Raw genomic sequence first — 26,736 nt, forward strand, 5'->3', positions numbered from 1 at the left:
CGCGCACGCACTCCTCGTGGGGACAGAGAGAAAGAGAGATAGAGGGGGAGAGAGAGAGAGAGACGTGTGATTTCTCTTTGTACTGAATGAAGAGTTGAGGCCGGCTCTGCTTCTTCTGCCGTCTCTTTTTATATAAGCGGAGTTTGCATGCTGTAAATAGCCCAGTAAGCCGGTTAGCCTTTACGTTTCTCCGTGGCCGTCGGTCCCCTTTGTGTGGTGGAAGCGAGCAGCCGCTGCGAATGTCCCTTTGAGCGATTTTTGACAACAAAAGCATCAGGTCCATCGTCCGTCCTTCTTCTTCTTCGGGGGATTTTTTTCCAAGTCACAAATTCACCAGCCGGGATTTTTCGTTGCGGAAAAGCGACGAGCCGCACGTCCACAGACCGTTTTCTGCCTTCTTTCTGTCGCTCACTTCACACTTCTGTAGCTCCGGGGGCATTTTTTCTCTTTCCCAAACCAGGCGACAATGGCAGCTGTAACAAGCCCGGAGACGAGCCCTCAACCCCGGGTATATTTCCAGACACCGGCCGGTACCACGGAGGAGCCGGAGACACCAGTTCGGAAGCAGGGACGCGTTACCGTCAAATATGACCGCAAAGAGCTGAGGAAGAGACTGAACCTGGAGGAGTGGATTATCGACCAGCTAACGGACCTCTACGACTGTGAGGTAAAGACCCCAAACAATAACCGGCCTCCAAACCGATCGAAGGTATCGATTAGGCGGCTCTGTTAAGTAATAGGGCTCCGCGGTGTAGCGTAACGGGGGAAAGTCTGTGTGTCTGTCTAATCCAAAGGCAAACTGTTGATAAAGAAACATTAACGGGCCCTTTGTCGGTGCTTTTGGCCTAGCTCCGCTTGTTCTATAGCCCAGAGTATCACGGACACATGTGGATCAGTATGTAAAATAAGGAAGAGCCTCACAGATTAATGTCATACATTTATTAAATCAGCCATGTGGGCAAACTTCATGTTCTCACCCACATGTAGGGCTATAAGTAGCACATGCACTTTTATAGCCTCGTCGCGAAATCGACGGCCGCTGCTCTTTGTTCTGATTGGCTGAAGCGGATTTAAAGCACACCTGTGAATTAATTTAATCCGCTATTAATGTCCGACCGGAAGTAGCGCCAATTCTCCTATTTCATGCCTTTGGTGTGAAATAAACCGTGTAGCTGCTTTTTGGGGACAGTTTTACTTTGAATAAATAAAAGCCACCAGTTTATAAGAATAAAACAGAGGGAAAACTTATTTTTGACCAGCAGTCTCTGGTTTTTATCCACCCAATTTTATTGTCATTCAGACAATAAAGTTTATTTTGTCCTACAACTTTTTAAGTAAGGCAAAACGAGTTTGATCAGGCACAAATAGTGATGGTAAACCAGAGACAGATGAGATGAAAATGTCTGGTTGGTCAAATATCCCATCATGGAGGACCATTTTAATGATTTCCCTGGCCTTAGCGATGCCTGAGTGTAACCATGTATATATCAAACCTGCGGTCATGGTGTCACATGGAGAGTTATAATGTAACTTGCCGGCAGCTGTGGTGTAGCTCTTGGCGGCAGTAGTTGGTAAGCTCATGTCAACTCACTGAGCTGGCATTGACCCACATTCTATTCCTGGCGTGAGGAATACAGGGACTTAACAGGTTTGCAGAATTCCTAGTAGTAGCTAGCAAGAGGATGGGTAAGAGGTGTAGTAGGCGGATTCAGAAGTTCCCTTCCAGACTTTTTTAAACCAGGAAAACTGGTTCTTTTTATAGTTTGTATTACTGAAGCTTCTCCACCATTGCATAATGTCGCTGTAATGGTTGTTTAGCCATTAAGACTCAAGTGAGCGAAAGGCGTCTGGCTGTTTACAACTGGAAGCCAAAAATCCATTCTTCTGGGAATACATGACTCTAAATAGATATTATACTAAGCCCCAGTTAACCATGAAGATAAATGCACTCAGGGAAAGCCATAAATAGACGAGTCTGTTATTCATTTGATGTCAGAAAACCAGATAGTCCAGCACACCTTTGTTTCCACTACATTATCTCATCCTGTTAACAGAGGATCTCTCATGATGCACACTGTGGCCGGGATATCCTGACACTACAAAGTTACCAAAGCCCGCTGAGGTGATTAACGGACCTAGACGGGATTTTAAAATCAATTTGCTTTGATTGTCTGCCAATAACGGATTAATATGTTATGTGTAGTCATCGCAGAGTCCAAAAAGTCTGAACAAATGAGCTCAGGGGTAAAGCTTTTCAGCACTTTGGTCTAGTGTTACTTTTATAATTAAAACAAAGTGGTTTTTGTGGCTTAGAATCGCCTTAATTTTTAATCCATTATTTGGCCACTATTACGTGGATCACTGCGACCGATACCCAGACAGTCTGTTCAAAGTTAGTAACACCTATTTGTCTTTCTGTGATTCACTCCTTCATTCGCTTATCCCAGTCCATCTTTCATCCCCTAATCCGCTCAGTCATGCATGTTTTAATGCCCTGATGATTCACAGTTAGTCTGCTTTTCAGCTGTAAGTGGGGTCCAAAAAATACACAAATGGATGCACACTGACTTTATCTGTTGTTGTTCATAGTAAAACCTGAGCTCGGTGGAGATTTATTACGCTCAGGTCACAGGCAGATCGTGTTACAGTCACTTAAATGGGACATAAATGATTTAGTTCACATTTCTGGACGCACATCCATCGTTCGTCTCTAATGACGATGCTTATTTTTGGCTTTCGTCCACTGAATTCCTCTCTTTTCATTGTCCTAATCGAGTCCCTGTCTAGGCTGTTAGACAACAAAGAGATTAATTTACAGTCGGTTCACTGATGGAAACACATTGGGCTCATTTAGATGGGTAGATGTGAAGCACGTGCTGCTAAGCAGTGTAACTGGAGAGGCAGCTTTAGCCGGTCAGGGAGCAGAGCGGACACGGGGAGAACCCTCTTCACTGACAAAGGCAGAGAGCATGCTTGGGATTTTCTTCTTTTACCCTAACCTCGCTGTGCCTCCTATTTCCTATAATCCGCATTTTGCCTTTCACCCATCATTATGTCCTATCAATCAACCTCCCCTCTCCTCCTCCTCCTTTTTATTTATGCCCATTTCGACTTTTAATAAAACAGCGTGGAGTTTGTTCAGCAGGGAATTCATTATGAGCTATTTTCCCATTAACATAATCCCTTTAAACATGCTACAAGCAATCAGCCAGTCATTGCTGCCAGCCAGTCTGTCAGATATTCATCCAGCCGCTTAGTCAGCCTATCAGTTAAAGTTGCTATGGGTAATAGAGAGGAGCTGAGCCTTAGTATGATTCCATGGCAACAAGCCTTGTTAAATGTTTATGTTGGTTAACCACACTGTGGAAAAAGGGGCGCCCGTTTAGTCAAATTAAATCCTGTATGAAGAAAAGTCTGTGTTTTTCATTCTTGCATGATATTCACAGGGCTTTGGTGAATACCTGCAGCCGATGTTAATGTGGTATTTGCTTTGCCCAAGAAGTACTCCCTGGTTTTGTTACCCAATAGCGCAGTCCCTCCCAAACATGGCTACTAATACACATTTTTGCATTTGCAAGCGGCTACAGAAAAAGACTGTGACGTCATCTGTTTTACTCAGACTGAAGCTATAAGGACAGCAGTCACACATCTTTACTTTCTTTAATTGAAAATGAAATGATGAAACAAGTGACTATTTCCCCGCCAGTGAGGTTATAAATTAACCACATGATTCAGTGTTTGGGGATTTTTGCTTGACAAAACTTTTGACTGTTTGCTGTTGATTACTAGACTAGGAAGAGACGCCAGTATGTGGCCAACGTCTCTGGGAGGTGTGGCATATGCTAATGTTACGCTGCTCAGCTTTCGCTTTAAGACGCTTGTATTTTATAGGCACGCGCAGCCTTCCAAAGGCAGGACCATCTGTTTGATACTAGTTTGATTTGCAGCTGTTTTTGACGTTGATCTTTTATTACGCATGTTCTGGATGTTGTGTTCGCTTAGTTGTAATGAGCCCCAGTTGCATTTTGTGTGGTTATCTTCAATTATCTCCTGCCTTCTTCTCCAGGTCGCTTTTAGAAAAGACATTTTTAATCTCAAGGAGATTCCCAAGATAAATAAATGATGATATAGAAAAATAGTTACATTATCAGCTTTTACATGTGCTACTTTGACAGCAGTCACCTGTTTTTACTGTAACTGCCGAGCTATAAATATGTGTTGCTAAGAAATTTCCTCAGTAATATTTAAACCTTCATACATGCTTACCAATGGAGCAGTTAACATTTGCTAATATTGCCTGGCCACCTATGAAAAGCAGATTAATAAAATGTCGAAGGGGTTAGGGTTACTTTGTAAACATTTCAGCTTTATTGTTACTTTTTCTGTAACAATAAACTGGGAAAAAATGGAGCTAATTGGTCCGCCAATGATTGATAGCACACGCCGGTGGTGATGCTATGGTCTGCCAGTAAAAGACACCAATTGCAGTTTCTTTAATGATGATAATAATAATAAATAAAATTCACATCTGGTTTATTTGTAGTTGATTTAAATTTAACCAGCTAGTTTCATGGTTGATTAGCAAATGTTTGAAGAGGAAACATGGCTGTCTTTTCCACTTGTGCTTTACTGCAAAATTTTCATCTAATTCCTAATAAAATAAAAATATTATGGACGAACATGTGCACGTCCTTAACACTTATTAGAGAGCAGTGGACTATATTAATGTCAGTGACACTGGTTGATCGTTGTAGCATCAATATATGCCTCAATCCACCTAAAACAACTATGGAGTGATGTGTGTTGGTGCGTGGAGTACTGAAAAAAGCTACCTAGGCCCAAAACAAGACAGAACTTGAAATAATTCAATGTTTTGTAATCAGACAAACGTAGAACAGAGCACTGAAAGTGCATTAAAGTTAGAAGAGAAATATCAACAGCTGGGTAAGACTAATGGTTAAAGAAGTTTGGCTAACATTAACTGAAACACAACAATTTAAAGCATCATGCAGGTTAAAGTCAGTTAAACTTCTCTGGATAATATCAGATTCAGTTGATAAAGCGGACCTAGAGGCCATGTGGTGAGGGCTATGATGGTATGTCCAAAGCGGGGGAAAGGGTGGCAACAGCTGCAACAGTGCCTCCAAATCCCATAACACCCCCGTCACACAGTTTATATTTTAAACTGTGGCAGTCTGAAAGTACAAACCCTTCACTGGGAGTAAAAGTTAGGGTGTCGAGGAGTGTTTCTTCAAACGTTGGTGGTTTTAAACATGGTCTACACTTTCTCAGTTGTTACCGAGTCTTCACTCTATTAATGGCTTTGTGTATATAGTGCTAAGTGAGTTTGAGCGTACTCCGGGGAAAAGAAAAGAGTGGGAACACCAAGAAGGTCCACAGCCCCGCTTTTAGTAAAATAATCAAATTTCACTCCAGCTTTGCTATCATTTCCATGGTAACTGGCCTGTTAACATTTTATTTGTCAATAAAGACTCATTTTCTCTCCTTTTGCGGCGTGTGGCGTGGGTGTGGTCCTTGGCCAGCTGCAGAGGAGGCGTGACGCAGTGAGCTCCCGGGGCGGCGCAGGGGCGGGGTGAACAGGTGTGCTGGGATCTGACAGTGATTGTGTCTCTTTATGTGTTGGCAGTGACAGACGGAGAAGGAACGTGACAGCAGAGAAAGAGAGCGCGGAGTACATGTGTCCACTACAACCCGAGCTTAATATAAAGTTCTGCACTGTCAAAAGTCGCTCCGGCTGGTATTTCTTGGGTCCACCGTTACACGGCGTTATCCCTTTAAATCACAGCGTGGCTGACCAGTCGTTACATGGTTAACACTGGAGCGAGTGGGCGGACCAACCCCCAAACTGCAGGGTCCTACGTGGCTGGCCACACAGATACAAACACACACTCACACACACACAAATACAGATGGGACTACTAGCGGGAACAGAGGCAGGATTGGTGAGCAGGAATGCAATAAACGGGGGAAGAGAAGGGGAAAAAAGTAGAGGGGATGGCAAACGGAGAAGGAAAATGTAGTAGGAGTGGGCAGGGAAGCTGGAGAATGAGAAAGTGCTTTTGGAACATGTATCCACTGCTACTGCATGATGTATACACTGACAAAAAGCAATGGTTTGTAGTCTCACTGCAGTTTAGATGGGTTTGTCAGGCACTAAAACAGCAGTGCCTGCAGTCACTCCAAATTAAAAGTGCTGGGAAGCAGGAAATGAGTTTATGTAAGTCCTAAGGTAATGCTTATGAATCAGAGAGGAGGGTTCTGAGTTTTTATATTCTGCTTTTATGTTTATTATTGCTTATACTGCACAGCCCAGGGCCACATTTATCACTTCTATCAAGTGATGCGAGCGAGTGGAGCATACACACCCTTTAAAAGCATCTGGTTTTAGTTTGTCGCTTGTAAGCCTATTAGCTGACTACCAGTCAACCTGCTCAGTCCTTAAATCTGACTATATCAGATGAAAATAATTTTGAAGTCATGCAGTTTTTCTAGCTCAGTCTGATGAAATGTAACATTAGGCAATTTTAGGCAGATTTGCCTCTGCTTGCAAACAACATGTAGATTATGTGTTGTGGTGCACGCTAGAAAAAGAGCGCATCCCTTTAATTAAAAGGGATGCATGCAAAAAATATTAAAGTGTTCCAGTTCCATGCGTTCAAGGTAATGACTCTGTGTAAACTGTAAAGCGAAAATACTCGGAAATAAACAAGTCACATGTGACTCTCTTCACATAAAAGTGAACAACAAAAGAGGAAATGCTACCAGCTGACACTTAACTCACCACAATAGTTTCAGTTCTTCCTGTTTCCCTTTTTCTTTAAATAGGTAAAGTCAAAGTTGAAATGCATTTACATGAAAAGAAATCACACTTTCTGAAATACAGGAAACACTGGTGTTTGTGTGCCCTTCAAAATAAAAGTACCTCTAAAATTTTAATATAGATGTACAGACATTTAAATAACCTCGTGCTTTATTGAGCACAGAAATTGTATATATTGTAACACAAATACATATTATTAGCTATATTTTCTTTGTTTATTATTTCCTTATTTTGTTAGCTAATTTTCACTTTGAGCGTGTTGTGGTCTCGAACGTGAAAAAAAGTGAGAAGTGAAGGTTGGAGTTAGTTCCAGAAATACACAAAAAAGTGTGTGTGTATGCCCGTGCGTGCGCCTGTGTGTGTGTGTGTGTCTGCAGGAGAACACTTGTCAGGGAAAGCCAACCTCTTTTATAGCTTTTCCAGTCACGGATTAATTCGGCCTCTTTGACTGACTTCCGACTGTAAAAGGAAACGCACACGTGCACACAAACACACCCAAAGAGTAGCATCAAACATTTTCTTACACTGTTAACTTGTAAGGTTTGAATACCAATCAGCATTACCCTGTTTCACTCTGTGCAAGAGAGTGACTACAAAGAGTGGTTGTTACACAGCATGAATGAAAGACTCCACTGTGTCATTGTGCCCACTCTCCCACACCAGTGCTCACGTGCACACACATCTGCACAGAGACGGACATACACACATCTACTTATACGTCACACCTGGTTCTACATGTTGAGGAGACTCTGCTTTTCCTAGCGGATATGAGGTGAGTCAGCGTGTGCCGTAGCCTGACCCACTGACTGACTCTGTGGATGTTTTTAAAACGGCAAAGGAACAAATCAGCAGAGTTGGAGAGGTGGAAGAATGCAAAGAATATTGTGAGTGAGGGAGATTAAACGTGTGTTTTGGTTAGTGGGTGAGTAAGGTCGGAAGGAAGTTGAGAAAACCGAACGAGGCGTGGATGAAGGAGGAGAGGAATGGAGGGAAAAGAACAAGGGATGTGAGTCATTTAGAGGAATGTTTATATGTTGTCACAGGAAGTGTGAGACAAACAGTGTGTGGAAAAAATAACCAGATTACTTACCACTTTCCCTTTGAAGAAAAAAGATGAACATAAAAAGATGTAAGATCGTTTTCCATGAACGTCTTTGTGCTATACAAGTGATTGTGTTTCAGATTGTATTTAATAGGCATATCTAAATAGGCTACTCAAGCAGTTAACGTCTTAATAATGAAGCACACGTTGACTTTCCTGCACTTTATTTTAAATGATCTCCAGTGTGCAGTATCAGACACTTTGCTCCTATTGGTCCTTACTAAACTGCTGCTTGCACTTATAGCCTCTTAAGTCTGTAGCTGTTTTGTGAAAGCTCTTGCACCCTTGAGGAGGCTTTTTTTTTTAAAGTGAGCATAATGGTGATGGTGCACAGACCTCTGTTATTGCTGTATGTGGCTCCAGAGTGTTGTTTTTACAATAGTGCCTTTTTATTTTTTTGCGGGAGTGATGTGCGTTTATTGGCCTCCGCGCTGAAACTGTATTAAAACAATGGCACAACCAAGACACTGCTCTAACATTTAACAGCAGGGGCTGGGCCTGGCATTGGATGATTTGTTTGGAGCCAGAATCCTCATGAGGTTTCTCCGTGCACAGGTTGAGTGAGGTAACGCAGATCCACTCAGGAGGGTTTTTTAATCCCGGGAGGTGCGTTAGAGCAGACGCCTTTTGAGCTGTTGTTCGGCAGCGCAGAAGAAGCTTTATTATTCACCGTCGCTGACGGTGTATGTGCATAATGTGCATGCACGTGCCTGTTTCATGCCAGTATCCGACTGTGCAGGAGCGCTTCATGTGTGAGACTTGGGCTTGTGGTTGCACCGTGTCGACATTACCTGACACCTCCTGACCTGTTGTCAGTCTCAGGCAGGCGGCTAGTGATTTCTGCCAAGGTCAGACCGCAGGTGTCGTCCTGACTTCCTCTGTGATGTCACCGCTGTGAAACTCGAACACTTGCGATAATCTGGAGGACAGGTCTGTGACGAGATGGGCTCTGGTTCGGATGTCTTTGGGAACGAATGAAGCAAAGATGTGCGCTCGGATCGACAGACAGGGAAAACAGAGAGATGGTGTTATCAGTCATTTCTGTTACATTATTATTACATAATGGCAAAATTCAGATGCACATATTGGTGTTTCTATAGTATATTACCTTAGTGTGTGCTTTTTGTTGGAGTTTGCTTCAGCAGGAAGGAACAACAGACCATATTTGGTCAGTGTGTTTACAAGTTGCTTATTAACCAGGAAGGGAGACGGCCATATTTGGTTGGATTCCTTTGATGCTCATAGATCATTATTCAGTGCTCACCTGTTTAGGTTACTCATTCTAACACCTGACATGCAACAACAGTTAAAAGTAGTAGAAGAACAAATACATGTAGTGACTTATAGTTGCAGTTATGGGCACCTGTCTGTGACATTATTAAACCCAGAATAGAAACAAGCTCCTTTTGAGGCGACAGAGTAAAAGTTTGCTTGGTTGACGTTGCTTTCTGTACGTTCTGAAACTGATATGGTCAGAGTAACACAATCTTGACGTGACAATCTGGAGACAAACATTGTGTGTTTCACTCGGTAAGCAAAAGCGTCTTTCAAGCTGCTGACTAAAGGGCATCAGGCTGTGCAGCGGACAGTCAGAGCGATAGCTTTGGCGTCTGCCTCTTACTCATTCTTTCCTCTAATGTTTCATCTTAGTGCGTCTCTGGTTATTACAGTCACTCAGGATGCAGCGAGAGGTCACAGAGTTGTACAGTAAGACGTCCTTGTTAAGTAAGACAAAAGTGGAGATACAGCGATACAGCTCCTAGTTTTTGCAGTTTCAGTCTGTTTGTTTTTGGTTCTGCTGCGATAATCTGTTGGATTCGCCTGCGTTGTGAGTTTTTCTCCTGTATCTGATTGAATATGGAAATGAACCAAAGCATTAGCTGATTAGATTACCCACTCTGTTGGCAGCGTTTGAGAGGTCAGAGACTCTGATGACTGATCTGCATAAAAGAATAATAATGTTCCGCAGCTCACTTTGATATCCATATGGATTATATCTCAATATTGGGCCAATGAATCGAGAGGCTTTGCAGATAAACACAGCAGCTCGTGAGCAAAAGTGAATTAAAACTGCAGAAGAGGGGCGGATATTTAAACTGGACCTCCGTGACTTTGAAGTGTACTCATTGTGCTACAAACTAAAACAAAAAAAAGAACAAGTTACTCAGTGAATGACATGGCAAATGAGCAAGTAAATTCAAAGCCCTTTAGTTTTGTTAGTAGTACTTGCCAACAGTGACATAATGATAATCTGCTGTAATCCTTGTTTGTATGCATTCTTATTTTAATCTGCGCATAATCTCCTCTTTTAGTCCCGTCGTTGTGGTAGTGACTCTTTCGCCTGGTTGAAGAGTTGTGTGTATTTTTGTTTGACACTTGTACGCACACACAGAGCAGGGACTCTCCTAGTATCCATGGGTTTATACGGGACCGTGCTCAGTGCAGCAGAGAGGTGGGCACTTGAGAGTTTTCGGTTCCCTTACTTCTGATGAGGGATTTAGTAATTAGTCAAAGCTGAAGAGGAGAGATGGATGATCTTTGTGTGTTGTGACAGAGAGAAGCTGCGTGAAAATTGCATTTGAAAGTTGAAAGGTTATTTATGAACTTCCTGTCATTCCCAAACTGTCAGCTTTCTCATATTTTCTTTTTTTTATTTCTACCTAGCTGACAGATGAAGCTTAAATTTGCATAATTTTTTAACACCGCAAGTAACACTTCCCTCTTGATAGTAATGCTGATTTGACAGTTGGTCAATCAGCCTCTTTTGCATGCTATCGTTAACATTATACTGCCTAACCAGAGTCCGTGCACTGCACTTACTGTGATGTTTTCTATTTTTAGGCAACGTTAATGTTTCTGTAGCTTTAGATATAACGACGGTAACACAAAGCAGTCACGGGCAACCTACTGTGACAGCATTGAGTCATGTGTTACTCTGCGATTCCTGCTCCTATATCGAAAAGGCACTTAAACACTTGATGTATTAGTGTGAGCAGATTCATGAATCCACAGGTTAAATCACTCCTGATGCACTGCGTTAAGCAGATGAGCATTGATGTAATTATTTGGGTGGTTTTTTTTTTATGTTATTATAAAAGAGGTTTGATTTGTAAGGCAGTAGATCTAAACAGCAGTGACAAACTGTGCCCTCGTGTAGTCGTTAGAAAGGGTTACACGGCAGCATAGTTACCAATACAAGTCTACCCGGGGCTGGTTGTGACCCCGAGGGTCCAGCAGACTGTCTCCCTGGAAAAACCGCAACACAGACGTGTTCAGTCAACACACAGAAACCACTGAACCGTTTCAGTCAGGCCAAACAAGCTGACGGGGGAATCATTCAACCGAACAGCGATCAGACATGACTATGGGCAGCTTTTGGGGGGTCAGGTTTGGATGACCTTCTGCACATTCACTGTACAAATAGATTTTTTTTTTTTTGGTGTGTGTGCGTGGGTGTTTAGTCTAAAATGAGAGCTTTACAGTTGAACCAAAGGTTGGCTGGGTGTTAGTTTTGACACGCTATCACAATCCGCTTGTCAAATTATGATAGTGGACAAAAATACAGATTAGTTTGCAGGCATGTTACAAGCGACGATATACAGGAAAATATTCCTTATGTGAAAGCTAAATGGTACGATCCACGTTTTATAGCCATTCCCTTCCCGCTCTTTATTCCATACTACAGTATCTGTCTGTCTTTCTGTTAATGCGACCTCTGTTACCTAATTGCAGTTACAGTGAATACTGCTGTGCCGAAGTCCTAATTATAGCGATGAATGTTTCTTGGCTTCATGTGAGGATTTGTTCTGTGCACTCGGAGCCCGTTTGGTTTGGCTTCCTCCTGCAAAAAAAATCTGAAACAACCCACACAGCACCGGGACTCACATTAGCATGCCCACATCTCTACCACCAGACTCTGGAGGCTCTGCTTCTTTTTACTTTGCATGACAGATCCGTTTGCATTTTATCTGTAGTGAGATAGCAGGAAAAGGCTGACAGGGCTGCAGAGTTAAAGCAGATGGAGGCGCTGGTAGTGCGTGCTAAATGAGGGCTGCGTGTTGTTTTTAGAGTTTTTATAGAACAGTATCATTAAGAAGCTACATGTGTCCTTGCTTCCTAGAGATGCATGCAGCGAAGCGTTAAAGTTTTTTTTTTTTTTTTTTTTTTTACATTTATTCTCTTTGTGATACTGTCCTTTATCGGGAGGAGGAAACTGCACTTCCCTGTTTGCAAACTTCTACACGGGGCGAGGAAGAGCAAAGCAAACCCGACTGATGAAATAATATAATCTAGTCTGTGTCCTGGCAGGCTGGGTTATAAACAGGCTTCAGTTGATCTGTGCTGCCTGCAGCTCTTTCTTTCTGCTTTTCATATGATTCAAAACAGGACATCATTTTCTTCCTAAGAGGAAGTACATCCAACTGATTAGACCCGCAATAGAGATGAAAATCAGGCACGCACGGGAAAGTGCACAATAACACACACTTTCGAGATCTTAGGCTGGGTTAAGTATTTTGCATCGATTAGGGACTGCTGTGGTTTATAGTTCAGGAGTCATGTGTGAGGCCACACATTCATTACAACAGCCACTCACTACTTAAATTAAGTGGACAGACACAAACAGACTTGTGTTTGTGAGTTTGCCCTCTTTAAAGTCTAAGGCAGGGGTGCTCAATACGTCGATCGCGATCGACCAGTCGATCGCAAAGGTAGTATTGGTAGGTCGCATGGCATTAAAAAAATAGATGCCAGCCTATCATCCATCCCGTCACTTGATTGATACAGGGAAGCCAGTCAGATGACATCAGATTTTTTTCTGACGCTTAGGTCGCTGCGCATGCGCAAACAGCGGCGCGAAGTGTAGTAAAACTGACAAGCTAGTCAGCGAGTTAACTCCAATTTTTAGCTCTCGGTTTTTTCTCTTAAACCTGGCCGTCAGCAGCTACTGTCCGGACTATGCATCCCTGGCTGATTCAATTCAGTGCAAGTCATCAGAGTAAACTCAGGTAATGACAAAAAATTTACATAGTTAATTGTGTTGTGAAATATTGGATATTGCGGTTATGCATGTATATACATTGTAGATATAAAGAATCCTCAATATATTTATAAATAAGTATATGTTTTGGATTTTTGTAGTGGGTAGATCATTTTGACTTGGTCATTTTATAAGTAGCTCACATGCGGAAAAAGTGTGAGCACCCCTGGTCTAAGGGATACCCAGCATAGAAACTTCCAACAGATATCTCTACACCTTCCCTTCCCCCAATATCTCCCAAGGTCACATGCTGAAACAGGAAGTGGTTGGCTGCCTTTGTGGTAAAGAAGAGACCCTCAGATGGAAAGCTCTGTGTGTTTTTTGGTACAAGAGCGGCGATCCTAAAAAGGAAGTTGACTATAGTACTGTTCAGAATCAGAATCAGAATCAGAAAGGGGTTTATTGCCAAATGTTGAGCAGGTTTACAACATTAGGAAATTGCTGCGGTGCTTCAGTGCAAACATACTGTCATAGATTGCGATTAAATGGACATGAAAAAATAAAAGGAATAAGAATTAAAAGTGCTACGTAGAAAGATATGTGCATGAGATATACATGAGATATACATGAGATATACATGAGATAAGAATTAAGAGTGCTCCGTAGAAGGATATATGCATGAGATATACATGAGATATATACATGAGAATAAGAATTAAAAGTGCTGCGTAGAAAGATATATACATGAGTGCAGGTGGTGATCAGTGCCAAACATGAAATGATGCAGTGACACAGCGTAGGGTCATGTGTTAGTGGCGGGGACAGTCATATGGTTATTGTTCATGTGTCCAACAGCAGAGGGGAAGAAACTGTTCTTGTGGCGAGAGGTTCTGGTGTGAATGGACCGGAGCCTCCTGCCTGAGGGGAGCAGGTCAAACAGACTGTGTCCAGGGTGAGAAGGGTCAGCTGAGATCCGAGCTGCACGCCGCAGTGTCCTGGAGGTGTACAGGTCCTGCAGAGATGGGAGTCTGCAGCCAATCACCTTCTCAGCAGAGCGCACAACACGCTGCAGTCTCTGTTTGTCCCTGATAGTGGCTCCAGCGTACCACACGGTGATGGAGGAGGTGAGGATGGACTCGATGATTGCAGTGTAGAACTGCATCATCGTCCGTGTTGGCAGGTTGAATTTCTTCAGCTGCCTCAGGAAGTACATCCTCTGCTGGGCTTTCTTGATGACGGAGGTGATGGTGGGCTCCCACTTCAGGTCCTGGGTGATGGTGGTACCCAGGAAGCGGAATGAGTCCACAGAGGTGATGGGGGTGTCAGTCAGGATGATGGGGGGGAGTGGGGCTGTGTGCTTCCTGAAGTCCACAATAATCTCCACTGTCTTCTGGGCATTCAGCACCAGGTTGTTGTGGCTGCACCAGGACACCAGACGTTCAACCTCCCTCCTGTAGGCAGACTCGTCCCCGTCCGAGATGAGCCCAATAACGGTGGTGTCATCTGCAAACTTGATTAGCTTGACAGACTGGTGGGTGGAGGTGCAGCAGTTGGTGTACAGGGAGAAGAGCAGAGGAGAAAGAACACAGCCCTGAGGGGAGCCGGTGCTGATGGTCCGGGAGTCCGAGACATTCTTTCCCAGCCTCACATGCTGCTTCCTGTCCGTCAGGAAGTCAGTGATCCACCGGCAGATGGGATCAGGCACATTCATCTGGGAAAGCTTGTCTCGGAGATGGTCTGGAAGGATGGTGTTGAAGGCAGAGCTGAAGTCCACAAACAGGATCCTGGCGTAGGTTCCTGGGGAGTCCAGATGCTGCAGGATGAAGTGTAGGGCCATGTTGATGGCGTCGTCTACAGACCTGTTGGCTCTGTATGCAAACTGCAGGGGGTCCAGGAGGGGGGCCGTGAGGGTCTTGAGATGGGAGAGAACCAGGCGCTCAAATGACTTGATGACCACAGATGTCAGAGCCACAGGTCTGTAGTCATTTAGTCCAGTGATCCTAGGTTTCTTGGGGACAGGGATTATGGTAGAGGACTTGAAGCAGGCAGGTACATGACATGCCTGCAGTGAGGAGTTGAAAATGCCAGAAAACACTGGGGCCAGCTCGTTTGCACAGTGTCTGAGGGTGGCAGGAGACACACCGTCTGGGCCGGGAGCTTTTCGAGCATTCAGACTCTTAAACTGCTTCCTCACATCTGCTTCATGAATATGAAGAGTTGTGGTGGGAGGAGGTGGTGTAAAATCCTCTTTTGTGTGGGGTGAGGAGGGGGGTGTTGTAGGTAAGCAGTTTGAAGGTGGTGATGGCTCTATGGAGGGGGGAGAGGTGGGGGAATGAGTGTTCAAAGTGTCTCTATTGTTGGGGCCGTTGGAGGTGTGAAGGCTGCCTGATGGCTCGTCAAAACGGCAGTAGAAGTCGTTAAGGGTGTTGGCCAAGAGCAAGTCATCAGTGGAGTGGGGGGTTTTAGGCTTGTAGTTGGTGATATTCCTAAAACCTTTCCACACAGAGGCCGAGTCATTCTCTGAGATCTGCTGCTGCATCTTCTCAGAGTGCTGATGTTTAGCAATGTCCACTTCTTTAGTGAACCTGTACTTGGCCTCTTTGTAGCAGTCCCTGTCTCCGCTTCTGAACGCCTTTCTCTTTTCCAGCCACAGCTTTTTGAGTTTAGGGGTGAACCAGGGTTTGTGATTGTTATAACTCACCCTGGTGTGTTCTTGTTATTGTTAGACCTGGAGATTCCTGATAAGCAACCATAAGGGTGAGACAGACTCAGATAGTAGGGAGATGGAAAGCAGCAGGCGATGACTGACACAATGCATCCCTAACCACCCCACCCACCCCTCAGTACACCCTCGCTGACCTCTTGTTGACTCCCTCCTCTCTCTTTCTCTCATAAGTGGTTTCATGCCCACAGCAAGATGGCCCAAATGCTACGAACTGGCCAATTACAAACGCGCCAAGGGTGACTCTCTCTGTGTGAGAGCAGGGCAGAGCGGTGATACCAACTCGAGGGGAAGGGCATCAAAGGAGACGTAAAGATAAACGGACGGCGGGAGAGAGTAAGGCAGGAAGCAGGTTGAAGCCCAGTGTTTTTCCGCTCTTCAGATCCTGGCCTCATCCTGTCTGCGTGCGTCTGTTTGTAGTAATCAGATGACCCTAGACAAAATTACCAGATCGGTCACAAGGGTGTCATGAATTACCACCTCAAGACAGCTTCCAGGCAACTTTTTAGCTTGCTTGTTTTCTCTTCTTTTGTAAGTAAGGCTGTACTAACGCCGGTTGCGGCCTTGTTTCTGAATAGGCCAGTTAGTCATGTTGCAATGGCCAGATCGACACACTGGAATTATCCGCATTTACTTCCCCATTATCTGCCAGGATAACCTTAAATTCTCCACTTGACGATTTGTCATTTCCCAGGAACCTAATGTTATGCTCTGGGAGCAAAGAGTGTTTTTATCCCTAGTTTCTGTGTTATACTTTCTGTGTTTGATATTCGTTAGACCCCAGTTCTATTGCATATCCTTCCTTGCTTAATCCTGCAGTGTTTGTTTTACACACACGCCCGCACATGCATACAATATGAGAGTTTGAAGTTGTACTCACCAGTGCATGTGTGGTGCTCTGTGAGCTGTGGTTGCCTGGCAAACCCACTTCCGTAGATCCACAGTTAAATATAATTTAGTAATTAAGCTTCAGTCATTATCCATAACAATGATGGTGTCGAACAATACTGGGTTTCAGCCATTTTACTCCTAGCGCTTCACAATAGACTAAAAGACAAAAGATGACATCACCCATTGTTTTGTGAACTTGCATTTTAAGGCTTGAAGTTTAGCATTGTGGCTGCCACCATTTATTTTTATTGAAGCTAAAAGTGGATCAGCTAATGCTTAAAAGAGTGACTAGAAAAGGGCATCCATATAATCGACAGTCTTCTATTAACATATAGATACAGTAACCAGAACTAGACCATAGACCTTCAACTACCTGCCATTTAAAGCAACCGCACCCCCAATAATGCAGAACTGGAAGCCTTAATGTGTAATAAACTGGTGAATCATAAAAGCATTCACCTCCTGTGGTTTTATTGTTAGAGGTGGGAAGCATCAGACACCACATGATACAATATTATCACAAAACTTCAATCACAATCCAATATTATTGTGACTTTTAGTATTTTGCATATGCTGAGTATTACAAAAACTTATTACAATTTAGCACAGTTGGTATCTGTTTTCTCCAATGAAATAAAGTTATCTCACTTTTTTTTTTTTTTTTTTGTGCATAATGAGATTGTCAAACATACCAACAAACCTGCCACGAATGTTCCCGTAAGACAGTCACGCTATCAGAGAGCAGCTGAATGGGATCAAGTTGACAATTAAACACAGTCTGTTTCTGATAATAGAGCAATTACTGTGATAAATAATTGAAAATATCATACCTGTTGCTGTTTACATAGAGAGAAATTTACATTTAACAGAAATTCGGGTTTAGCCATTACATGTATGCTCAGCAATCTTCCTGTTCTGTAGGAATATAACAGTAATAATGCTCCTGGCTGTAAAACATTTGCACGTCGGATTCAGTAAAAGCACCTTGCACATCATATCCCACCTATATTTTGCATTTTTTGGCTTTTCAAGCCCAGAGTTTCTGCTTCATCTTGCCCAGTTGATCCTTATTAACTAAAGCTGCTCCGTTAGCAGTGCAGATCTGAGGGTATGGATACCATCTCCTCTCATCTGTGACAACCAAAACACACAGTAGCAGTGAAAGCATTTCAGCGGCCGTGCTCTCATCGCCAACACGAGTGCCTGGAACTCATCACTGTCAGCATTCACACACACGTTTTATACCTGTGTCACCATGCCAAGTCAGGGTAATAGTTTTAATGGAGTGCCACTCTCTTAATGCAAATATACAGTGCGATTTAGTCTGATTTATTACCTTGTGATGGATGCATAAAGTGTGCGTTTGCCAGACAGGTCGCAAAGAAACTGCAGCGGGTGTCATTGTTTACTGCCACGCGGCCTACTTTTCCTACTTCTTCCCTTCCCTCCTTCCTCCATCCCAGCCTCTGTTTTCAACTTCCTTTTTCCGTCTGTCTCTCTTTCCCGTATCATACGCGGCCAAAAACATTGTTTGTGTGTTTTGTAGCAGAATGGGCTGTTGGCCATCCCCGGTTATTTTTATCCTGGTTTGTTACTGAGGCACTAGAAGAGCAAAAGTGGCTGTCTGTTCTGCCTACGTCTTTACATTTTCAGTGATACATAATCACTCTGTCTTCTTTGTTGTTGTTTCTTTCCGCTCTCAGTTTGCCCACATCCTATCAAAGGAATCAGTTACTTTATGCATGAAGTTGTCAAACAAGCCCGTGATAAACATCTACACCGACGTGAAGCTTTCCACGTCGATAAGACATCGACTAGCATCTGCCTTTGCTGCCGTGTCATTATTTCACCCGCTGTATTTCCAGTAGCAATGACGGGCCTTTTTGTTGTTATAATACAAGGACACTGACCCACTTGTAGGTCGTGTTTATGCGAGTGTGCGTGGTACGTTTTTTTTTCCAGTGAGGTAGCCTCATACTGTCACATCTCATTGCGTTGTGAAGGAAGCCTCCAGACGATCTGCGTCTCTCTCGTTTCACCTCGTGGGACTCATATTCGCGAGCTTGTCAGGAAGAGTGTAATTAAGTTTCAAGAACCACGTGTTTGCGGTGTTTTCCCCAGTGATGCTGGTGATATGGGTGGCAAGTAGGGGTGTGGCTAAAGGGAGGTCTAGGGTAGCACAGCCCTACTACAGTATATGATGTTAAAGGAAATAAATTGAAAGCTATTTTTACGTTTTGAAAACTGGACCCCCCTCATTTGCCTCAAAGTGGTCCAAGCCTGCCGTTTCCCAACTCCATTTCCACCAGTTGCCCACTATAGTGTCATGGGGCAGTACCTGTCTATGTTTCTCAGGTGGATTTTTATTCTGAAATATTTTTTGACTTCCTCTTTAAAAATATCCTGGAAACATCGCTTGTTGAGTTATGTTGCTGTTGCGTGTTAGTTGTACATCGTATCCAGTGTTGGGAAGGTTACTTTTAAAATGTATTCCATTACAGAATACAGAATACATGCCCTAAAATGTATTCTGTAACGTATTCCGTTACGTTACTCAATGACAGTAACGTATTCTGAATACTTTGGATTACTTAATATATTATCATGCTTTTTACAGCAACGTGAATGTACTATTGCTGTGTGATTTATTACTATTACTGAAGGTCCGCGACTCCGAGCTGTAGTAAAGGGACCTCTGACTGATACGGCGGGGTCCCTGTCGGCTTGTAGCCAAAAAATAGCTTTACTTTGTTGTGTGGGCCAACTTTTCTTGCGAGAGACAGAGAGAGGAGTTGAAAGGCTGCTTAATGTTTCGGAGGAAAACACGAACACGGTGTACAGTCGAGTCTTAATAGCTTACTTACAACTGGGCTCGTCAGGCACTCTTCTTGGCTGCAGTGGTTATTATTATATTTACATGCTTCCAGCTCCCGTTTTTCCTCGACGACAACTCGTACCTTTCCACTCCCCCTTTTCTCCCTCCTCGCGCTCACAGACCCATAACGTGTATGACAGTCCATTCTCCCTGCAACACGGACTACACTGCCCATGATGCAACATTCTTTAGAGCTATGCTTGTAGCATTCTGCCTGTTAGCTTAGCACAACAACAAGGAAAAGGCGCTCTCTCACCCAGGAAACACACAGCCGCAGAGAGAGAGCGTGTCGCCCTGTAACCATGGCAACCGTAACGCTGCCGCCTGGAACAACAGAACACAGCTGTCAAACAAAACCCAAACAGTCCTGACCCGCGACAAAATGAAACAGGAAAGTACCGCAGTGTAATCCATTTATTTCAACAAAGTAACTGTATTCTGAATACCACCTTTTTAAACGGTAACTGTAACGGAATACAGTTACTCATATTTTGTATTTTAAATACGTAACGGCGGTACATGTATTCCGTTACTCCCCAACACTGATCGTATCCGAGTGCATGAACCTGTAGGAGACTTTGGAACAACATGTTAGAGCTGCAGGTACCCACGAGTATTGATGCTCTTCTGAAGGCTCGTCAGAATAAAGCAGGCCCTCCTTCCTTTACCTGCACTCTTCTCTGCTCTGCTTTGTTTATAAACCTTCAGTGCTTGTCAATATCTTGTAATCAGCTTTTATTCCACTCCACATCTTCTGCAGCCAGCAGTAAAAAAACAAAAACCTCCAGACTAGTTCAGTAAGTCAGTCTGGAGGATTGTTTTGGAAATCCTCCCTCGTGATTCCCCGCTTTCTTTGTGTCTCCTCTCAGAAGCCTGTCTTCCGGCGTTTTTCAACATCTCCCTCACTCCTTCTCTCTCCCTCCTCGGCTTCTCTCTTTCAGTCTGCTCCACTCAGCTGCTCCCTCGTCTCGATATGCTCCTTAACCTCTTACCTTCCTTCCTCTCGGCGTTCCCTCCCCCCCTCCCCTCTCAGATTTAACAGCGTCTGTTAAATCTTTTTCCATTAAGCCGTATGAAACATTTATGCTTTTCTCCACCTCGTCCTTTACGCTCACCTCACGAGTGTCTCACACAGATACAGAGTTAACAAAAAGGGAGGAAAAGAAAAGACTCATTTAGAAGCACATGGGGGCCACATGTTGTGCAGATCAGTCTTTGTGTCAGACCTTTGTGCGTGTGTGTGTGTGTGTGTGTGTGTGTGTGTCTGTCTGCACTGGTGCTTGCAGGATATCTGCATGCTGGTCTGTGTGTCAGTGTGTGTGCGGTTGTGTTGCTCTGCTGACAGTAAGTCTAGCTGTCACCTACAGTCTCTATCTCACACACACAGACTGCCCCAAATTAAATCCTTATACAGCCCCTTTTTATACACACACACACACACACACACACCACACACACACGCACTTCAGCTCAGACTTATTAATGCCCTTCCTATAATTCTTTAATCCGTGTGTGCAAGGTGTGTGCGGGACGTTGAGCCATTTTCACTGCCAAAAGAAAACCTACCGCTTTGTTAATGTGCCCACACAGCATGTTTTGCCTGTCCATGTGTGGTTGTGAGTCTGACTGACTTGTGTGTGTTTTGTGTGACGGGATAAGGGGCAGTCAGGCAGGTGCAGAGACAGCTGGTGTGGGCAACTCTAACCGAGGGGGAGGACGAGAGCGAGGGAGAGATTCCTAGAGAACGACATGAATATAGGGGCAGCAATTGAGCTGCAAAAGAGCTCGGGGGGGGGGGGGGGCACAGAGTGTTTGTACGAGTGTGCGTGCCTGTGTTCTTGTCGCCAGCGGTGAAGAGCTTGGCTGGAGCACACTGAGCCAGTGTGTGCGAGCGAGGCAGATGGAGAGACGGGGACTAATAAAGCTTTTTAATAGTGCGACAGATTAATCGGAAGAAAGAATTGATTGGATAAGGAGAAACTGAGACGAAGATGAACTCGCCGCGAACTGCTTTCTTTATCCTGAAGACTAATTTGACGTTAGGTGTGAGCCTGATGAAGCTCGGCGATGACTGATTGGCTTATATTAGGTGTATAAATGTGTATTTTAATTTATGTGTTACTTTACTTTAAAGTACAAGTATTCTAAATGTGAATGCAGCTGTAAAAATTCCCGATTCAAAGGAGCAGATTTCCCACTTTCAACTGGTTTTTACATGAATACAACATGGGTGGCCATCAGCAGTTAGCACCCTAGCTTTCAGTAATGAGCTGTCTGTAAATAGTAATTATTCTAAAATAAATGTTTCCAGTTTTGCACAACAGATTTGAAGGAGGACTCTTTAAAGACCTGTTAGAAACAGGAACTCGTCTGGATCCTGTGTCTGTAACTGTCTTTCTTCTCAGGTGTTAGCTTTAGGACATGCACCTGTTCTTACTCGATCTCAAACATCCAAGCTATAGATGGATGGATAGCTTTGTTTTGCCCACGTAAACCTGAGAAATGATGGGAAATGAGCTAGCTCGGCCCTCTCCACAGACAATAAAACACTGCAGCGCCTCGCCTTTGTGAATCTTGACACAGTGGACACATGAGATGCCACCTCCTCCTCGCTGTGTTTTTGCTAAACTGAGCTAAATAGCTGGTAGACGAGCACCCCTGTCTCCTCGTGTAACTCGTGGGATGAAAGCCAACTACAAACGTCAGTCCATTCATTTTAATAATTTTGTGTGGCAAAAAGTAAAATACCTTCGCACTGGTGCTTCTAGCCCCCAAACGGTATCATTGCTCTCTGTGTAACAGCAACTAAGCACAGCTTTTAACCAGATTATTAATTCTTTTATTTTTTTAGTTTTCCAACCTTGAAAATAAACTATTTTTTCATTCAAGAAGATTTAAAAAAAAAAAAATGAAACCTGTCTGTGCTGTTTTTCTTCTCTCTTTGTCTCTCTCTGCCATGTGCTTTGGGCTGATGGAAGCACGCCGCCCTCTAGTGTCCACAGCCGGACACTCATCAATAACTGTACCACGTCATACAGAGAGAGAAATGCTTACGCTTGCTGGTCTATTTGCAGACAACCACATAATATAAACACAGGCACTAAGAATAGACAGGATGAGGATTTCTTTCCATGTGTTCGTGGAAAGAGGTTCTCTAGCATTTTTATAAGGAAGCCTGGTGGATGTTTGGTCTCTGATGGTGCTCTGCTTCTCTCCTTCTTTTGTTACATGTGCTATAGGAAGAGGCCATCCCTGAGCTGGAGATAGATGTGGATGAACTGCTCGACATGCCCAGTGATGTTGAACGGGCAGCCAGGGTCAAGGTAGGACACACGTGCGCACCTGTTTCAGAGCATGAAAGATGGCTGCAAACAGCAGTTATTTCATCCTGTTTTTCCCTGTTTTGTAGGATTTGCTGGTTGACTGTTTTAAACCTACTGAGGTAAAACACAGTCCTTCTTCACTCCCCTGCTCATAAACTCCCTCTGCCTCTTCAAGTGAACGTTTCTGATGTGCATATTTGTCATTCTGAGTCCCCGCATGTGTTTCTGTCCTTGCCCTCTCCCCGTAGGACTTCGTCTCAGAGCTGCTCGACAAGATCCGAGGGATGCAGAAGCTCTCCACGCCTCAGAAGAAATGATGGCATCCTTCCTCCCTCCATCCGACATATTCCCCTCCACCTCAGCCCTCACCTCTCGTCTTCCTACCACAGCTCACGCTATTTTTTTAAAATCTTTTTTGTCTGTTTTCTTCCATTAAAGTTCATGAAATGTTGCAACTTGTTTCTGCTTCTAGTTAGACCCTCTCTTGTTGTTGCCTGGATCCAGCCCCATATGTCGCTTTTCTCTTTTGTTGTCATGTTGTTGGACTTTCTTCATAAAAACCATCAGCCAAGAAGGGGAGAAAAAAGACAAATTAAAGAGTGAATTAATTCAAAAGCGACTCATTGGTCTTAATCCAGGCATTCTCCTTCCTCCTCTTTTCCTACTCCTACCCCTCTCTCCACCTTTTTTTTTCTTTTTTTGGCTCTGCTACCCGTTCCCATCCAGCTCTACTTCCTCCCCACCCACCCCTACACCATCTTCCATCTGTCTGAGGAGGAAGAGGAGACGAGTCCCCTAATTACTGCGAGCAGAGTGACCGAGATCGAGAAGAAGAACGAGAGAGCGCAGATGCCAAAAAGACAGCGGAAGGGTGAACGAGGAGGAGGGTTAGAGGAAGGAAGAAGCCAATCAACTCGCTTCTGTCTCACCAATCTTTACGTTGCTGTTTTTGAGGGTTTTAAAGTTGACCCAGCCGCCCATTATAATTCTTTCCATACTTCCCGGTTCAATTTGAGGGCTTCACTTTAGTTTTTTTAAATTAACTCTTTTGGGGATCAGTACAGTCTTTTGCTAGTTATCCCCCTCAATCAGAGGCATTGCTGCAGTGGTGCATTTAGAGACTGTCTTTTTTTTGTGCGTGTGTGCGCTTGTGTGTTTGAGAAGTCTGCACTATGTCATTTTGAGGGGAAGAAAAATCGGAACCACAAAGAATAATTTATAGTGTATCTTTAGCACGGCAAAGAGGGGAAATTTGAAGCCTGGAAAGGGTCACTGGCTTGTTTTTGGTGGTCACGGGCTTAAAAACACTGATCCTTTGGAAGCAAGTTCTCTTTAGGCTGGATGTCAAAGTAGAAAGTTTCTTTTTCCTCAAATGCGTAGAACAGTCACGAGAGGCTCCTCAGAAGCCGCTGCACATACAAACGTATGTCTGTGTCGCTAAATGCTACGTGTGTGTTGCTACATAATGTACAGCAACATTTGTCATAGGAGTGTTTTTGGGCCTGTATATTCTGCTGTTCTGTATGACAGATTAGATTTTTAGTATAGGACTGGTTCCTGTTTCGTTTGGGGGTTGGGGGGGTTCTGTTTTTGTTTCCTGGATGCATTTTTTTGTCACACGGACACACACTGACAGTCCAACAAGGGGTCCCAAAACAAAGCTGCCTTTTTTTAAATCACTGCCCCTAACCCTTCCATCTCATTCTCACAATTTCTCCTTTTTTCTAAAACATTAGACTAAACCATTATACTTTTTTGAGGGGGGGCGTTCAGAGCAGCCACATCTCTGACATTTGTCCTCTGCCTGACATGCCAGTGGAATCACCGCTAACATTGCTCAAATCAAAGCATGCATTTTCCTTTCTCTGTCACACACACGCACACAGCTTCTCGGGGCGGAGGAAGCGGAAACGCATCGGCAAACACAGCTGCCTCTAGCACAGATGTGCACACACACAAACACCAGGCACAGTCAGAGAGAGGGAGACGAGGCCATAGTCCACCGCTGCCCCCCTCCATCCTCCCGGTGCAGCTACCAATCCTCTCAGAGAATAAGCCATCTGTTTCTGATCCTGGGCCAATCAGATCAGAGACCGAAGCCCATTGGTTAACAAGAGAAGCAGCGAGATTTCGCTGTGGTTCCTGTGACCGATTGCTAACACCTGCAGTGACAGCAGACCTTCGCTGTCTGCCTCTTTCTCTGGTAGAGCCAAAAGGCACATGTGTACACACATCCCCCACTTTTCTCTTTTGCCTTCCCTCATCCCATCATCCCACAGTCACCCTTCTCTCCTCCCTCCCTTTTTCCTTTCTTTTTCATTTTTTGTTTTTTTATAAAGAGATGTTGCCTTAGGTATTATTTATGTTACACAAACCAAATAAACAGGAGACATTTTTCTTTTAAAGGGTAATGCAAGCTGCTGCCATGTGTGAGCAGACCTGCAGTGTGTGGGGAAAAATCTTGAATCTTCTGTTGGTCCTTATATACTCTTTCTTCTTTTTCTGGAAAACAAACTGAGATTCTGTTTTTTGATTTGTTGTTTTTTTTAAAGAAGTGAGTGTTTAATACTTAGGCCTTGATACAGTGATTTTTGTTTAGGTAAAAGATGTTCTTTGCATTTACCATTTGAATACTGCTCTGTTTCTATCGTGATCATGACACTTCTTGACACCCGGCCTTGGATTAACACGTAGTTGAACAAAAAGAAAAAATCCACTCAGATGCATTTTGGTGCGATTGCTTTTGCCTTCCCTGCTGGGACATTTTTGATCGGTCAGATTTTACCAGGCAAGTCCAATCAGTAGTTGAAATTTGAGTGGATTTTCATTGCTAAATCCAGGTTTGGATTATTATACCTTCGTAGACTGTTATTGACAAGTCTGTTTTGTGGTTTTTTTTTTTACTGTTGGGGAAAATTGCAAAAAACAATATATATACTGATTATTTTCATTGAGGCTAAATACAAGAGCTAAACCATGCCATTTGGAGGAGTGGTGTTCTTTAGATTTTTATTTTTATTTTAAGACTGATTAGACCAACAAACCAACCAACAAATGTAGCAATATCAACAACAGGTCTTGTTTTTGTCCAATTTTGTTACACTTTTATGCAACTTTAATAAAAACATGTAAAATGGACATTTTTCTCTGTGTGGTATTTTATTATAGTACTTGGTACTGTTTGTTAATCCTTCTTCTAGAGCCCTTCTGCCTCACTTTGATGCCATCTTGTGGTTACTTGGTATAACAGCTACATCGTCCACCTGCTGAGAAGGTGAGGATGTCTGGGGATACCTGCAGGAATACCATCATACTTGGAGGATGGTTAATATAAGTTAAGTGAACGAGTGCATCATGCCATTCATAACTTTTCACCAAAGGTTCAGGGAACAACGAGAGCAATGAACAGAACAGGATAAATGATTTGATGTTTTAAACATTGCAAGGACGTTAGGACAGACGTTTAGTTCACGGCTCCAACATTACCCCACCAGCAAAAAAAGGAGAACTTTGGGGAAGAAATTGGGATCCTTCTCCTATGTATGGGGTTTAATTACACCATCACACCCCTGAATTACAGCGTCTTACAAATGCAAACCCAGCCTATTTGACCACACTACCATAATTAAGTATAGGGGTGCCAGAGCAGCTGCACAGTGCTGGCAGTGGAAGAGCAATTGAAAAAGAATAACAAATGGATCGTACAGTACTGCGCCCTGTACACACTATGCTAAGCTACATGTCTATAAGTATTTTATAATTAAATATTTGTCTTAGATCTCGGACTTTAAATTGTATTATCAGATTTGCGCTTCGTGAATGAAAATAAGTTCAATTATAAACCGCATTTTTAGAATCATATATGTAAAATTTTGATTATTTTTTATTTTGTTTTATATTTTAAAAATCTATTTTCTCCAGTTGTAGCATTAGGTTTTTATATTATATTATATTATATTATATTATATTATATTATATTATATTATATTATATTAAAGCAAAGT

General features: G+C 43.3%; 1 protein-coding gene across 1 annotated transcript; it reads left to right on the top strand.

Moving 5' to 3' along the window:
- On the top strand, positions 1–25,870 carry ppp1r14bb (protein phosphatase 1, regulatory (inhibitor) subunit 14Bb). The gene is made up of 4 exons (XM_080905248.1): positions 1–667; positions 22,649–22,732; positions 22,819–22,851; positions 22,981–25,870. The coding sequence occupies exons 1-4, from the start codon at positions 467–469 to the stop codon at positions 23,047–23,049; spliced, it is 387 nt and encodes a 128-aa protein (XP_080761374.1). The 5' UTR covers positions 1–466; the 3' UTR covers positions 23,050–25,870.
- The last annotated feature ends 866 nt before the right edge of the window (positions 25,871–26,736 follow it).

The sequence above is a fragment of the Rhamphochromis sp. 'chilingali' genome, assembly GCF_963969265.1.
Source record: "Rhamphochromis sp. 'chilingali' genome assembly, chromosome: 1".
Taxonomy (NCBI): Eukaryota; Metazoa; Chordata; class Actinopteri; order Cichliformes; family Cichlidae; genus Rhamphochromis; species Rhamphochromis sp. 'chilingali'.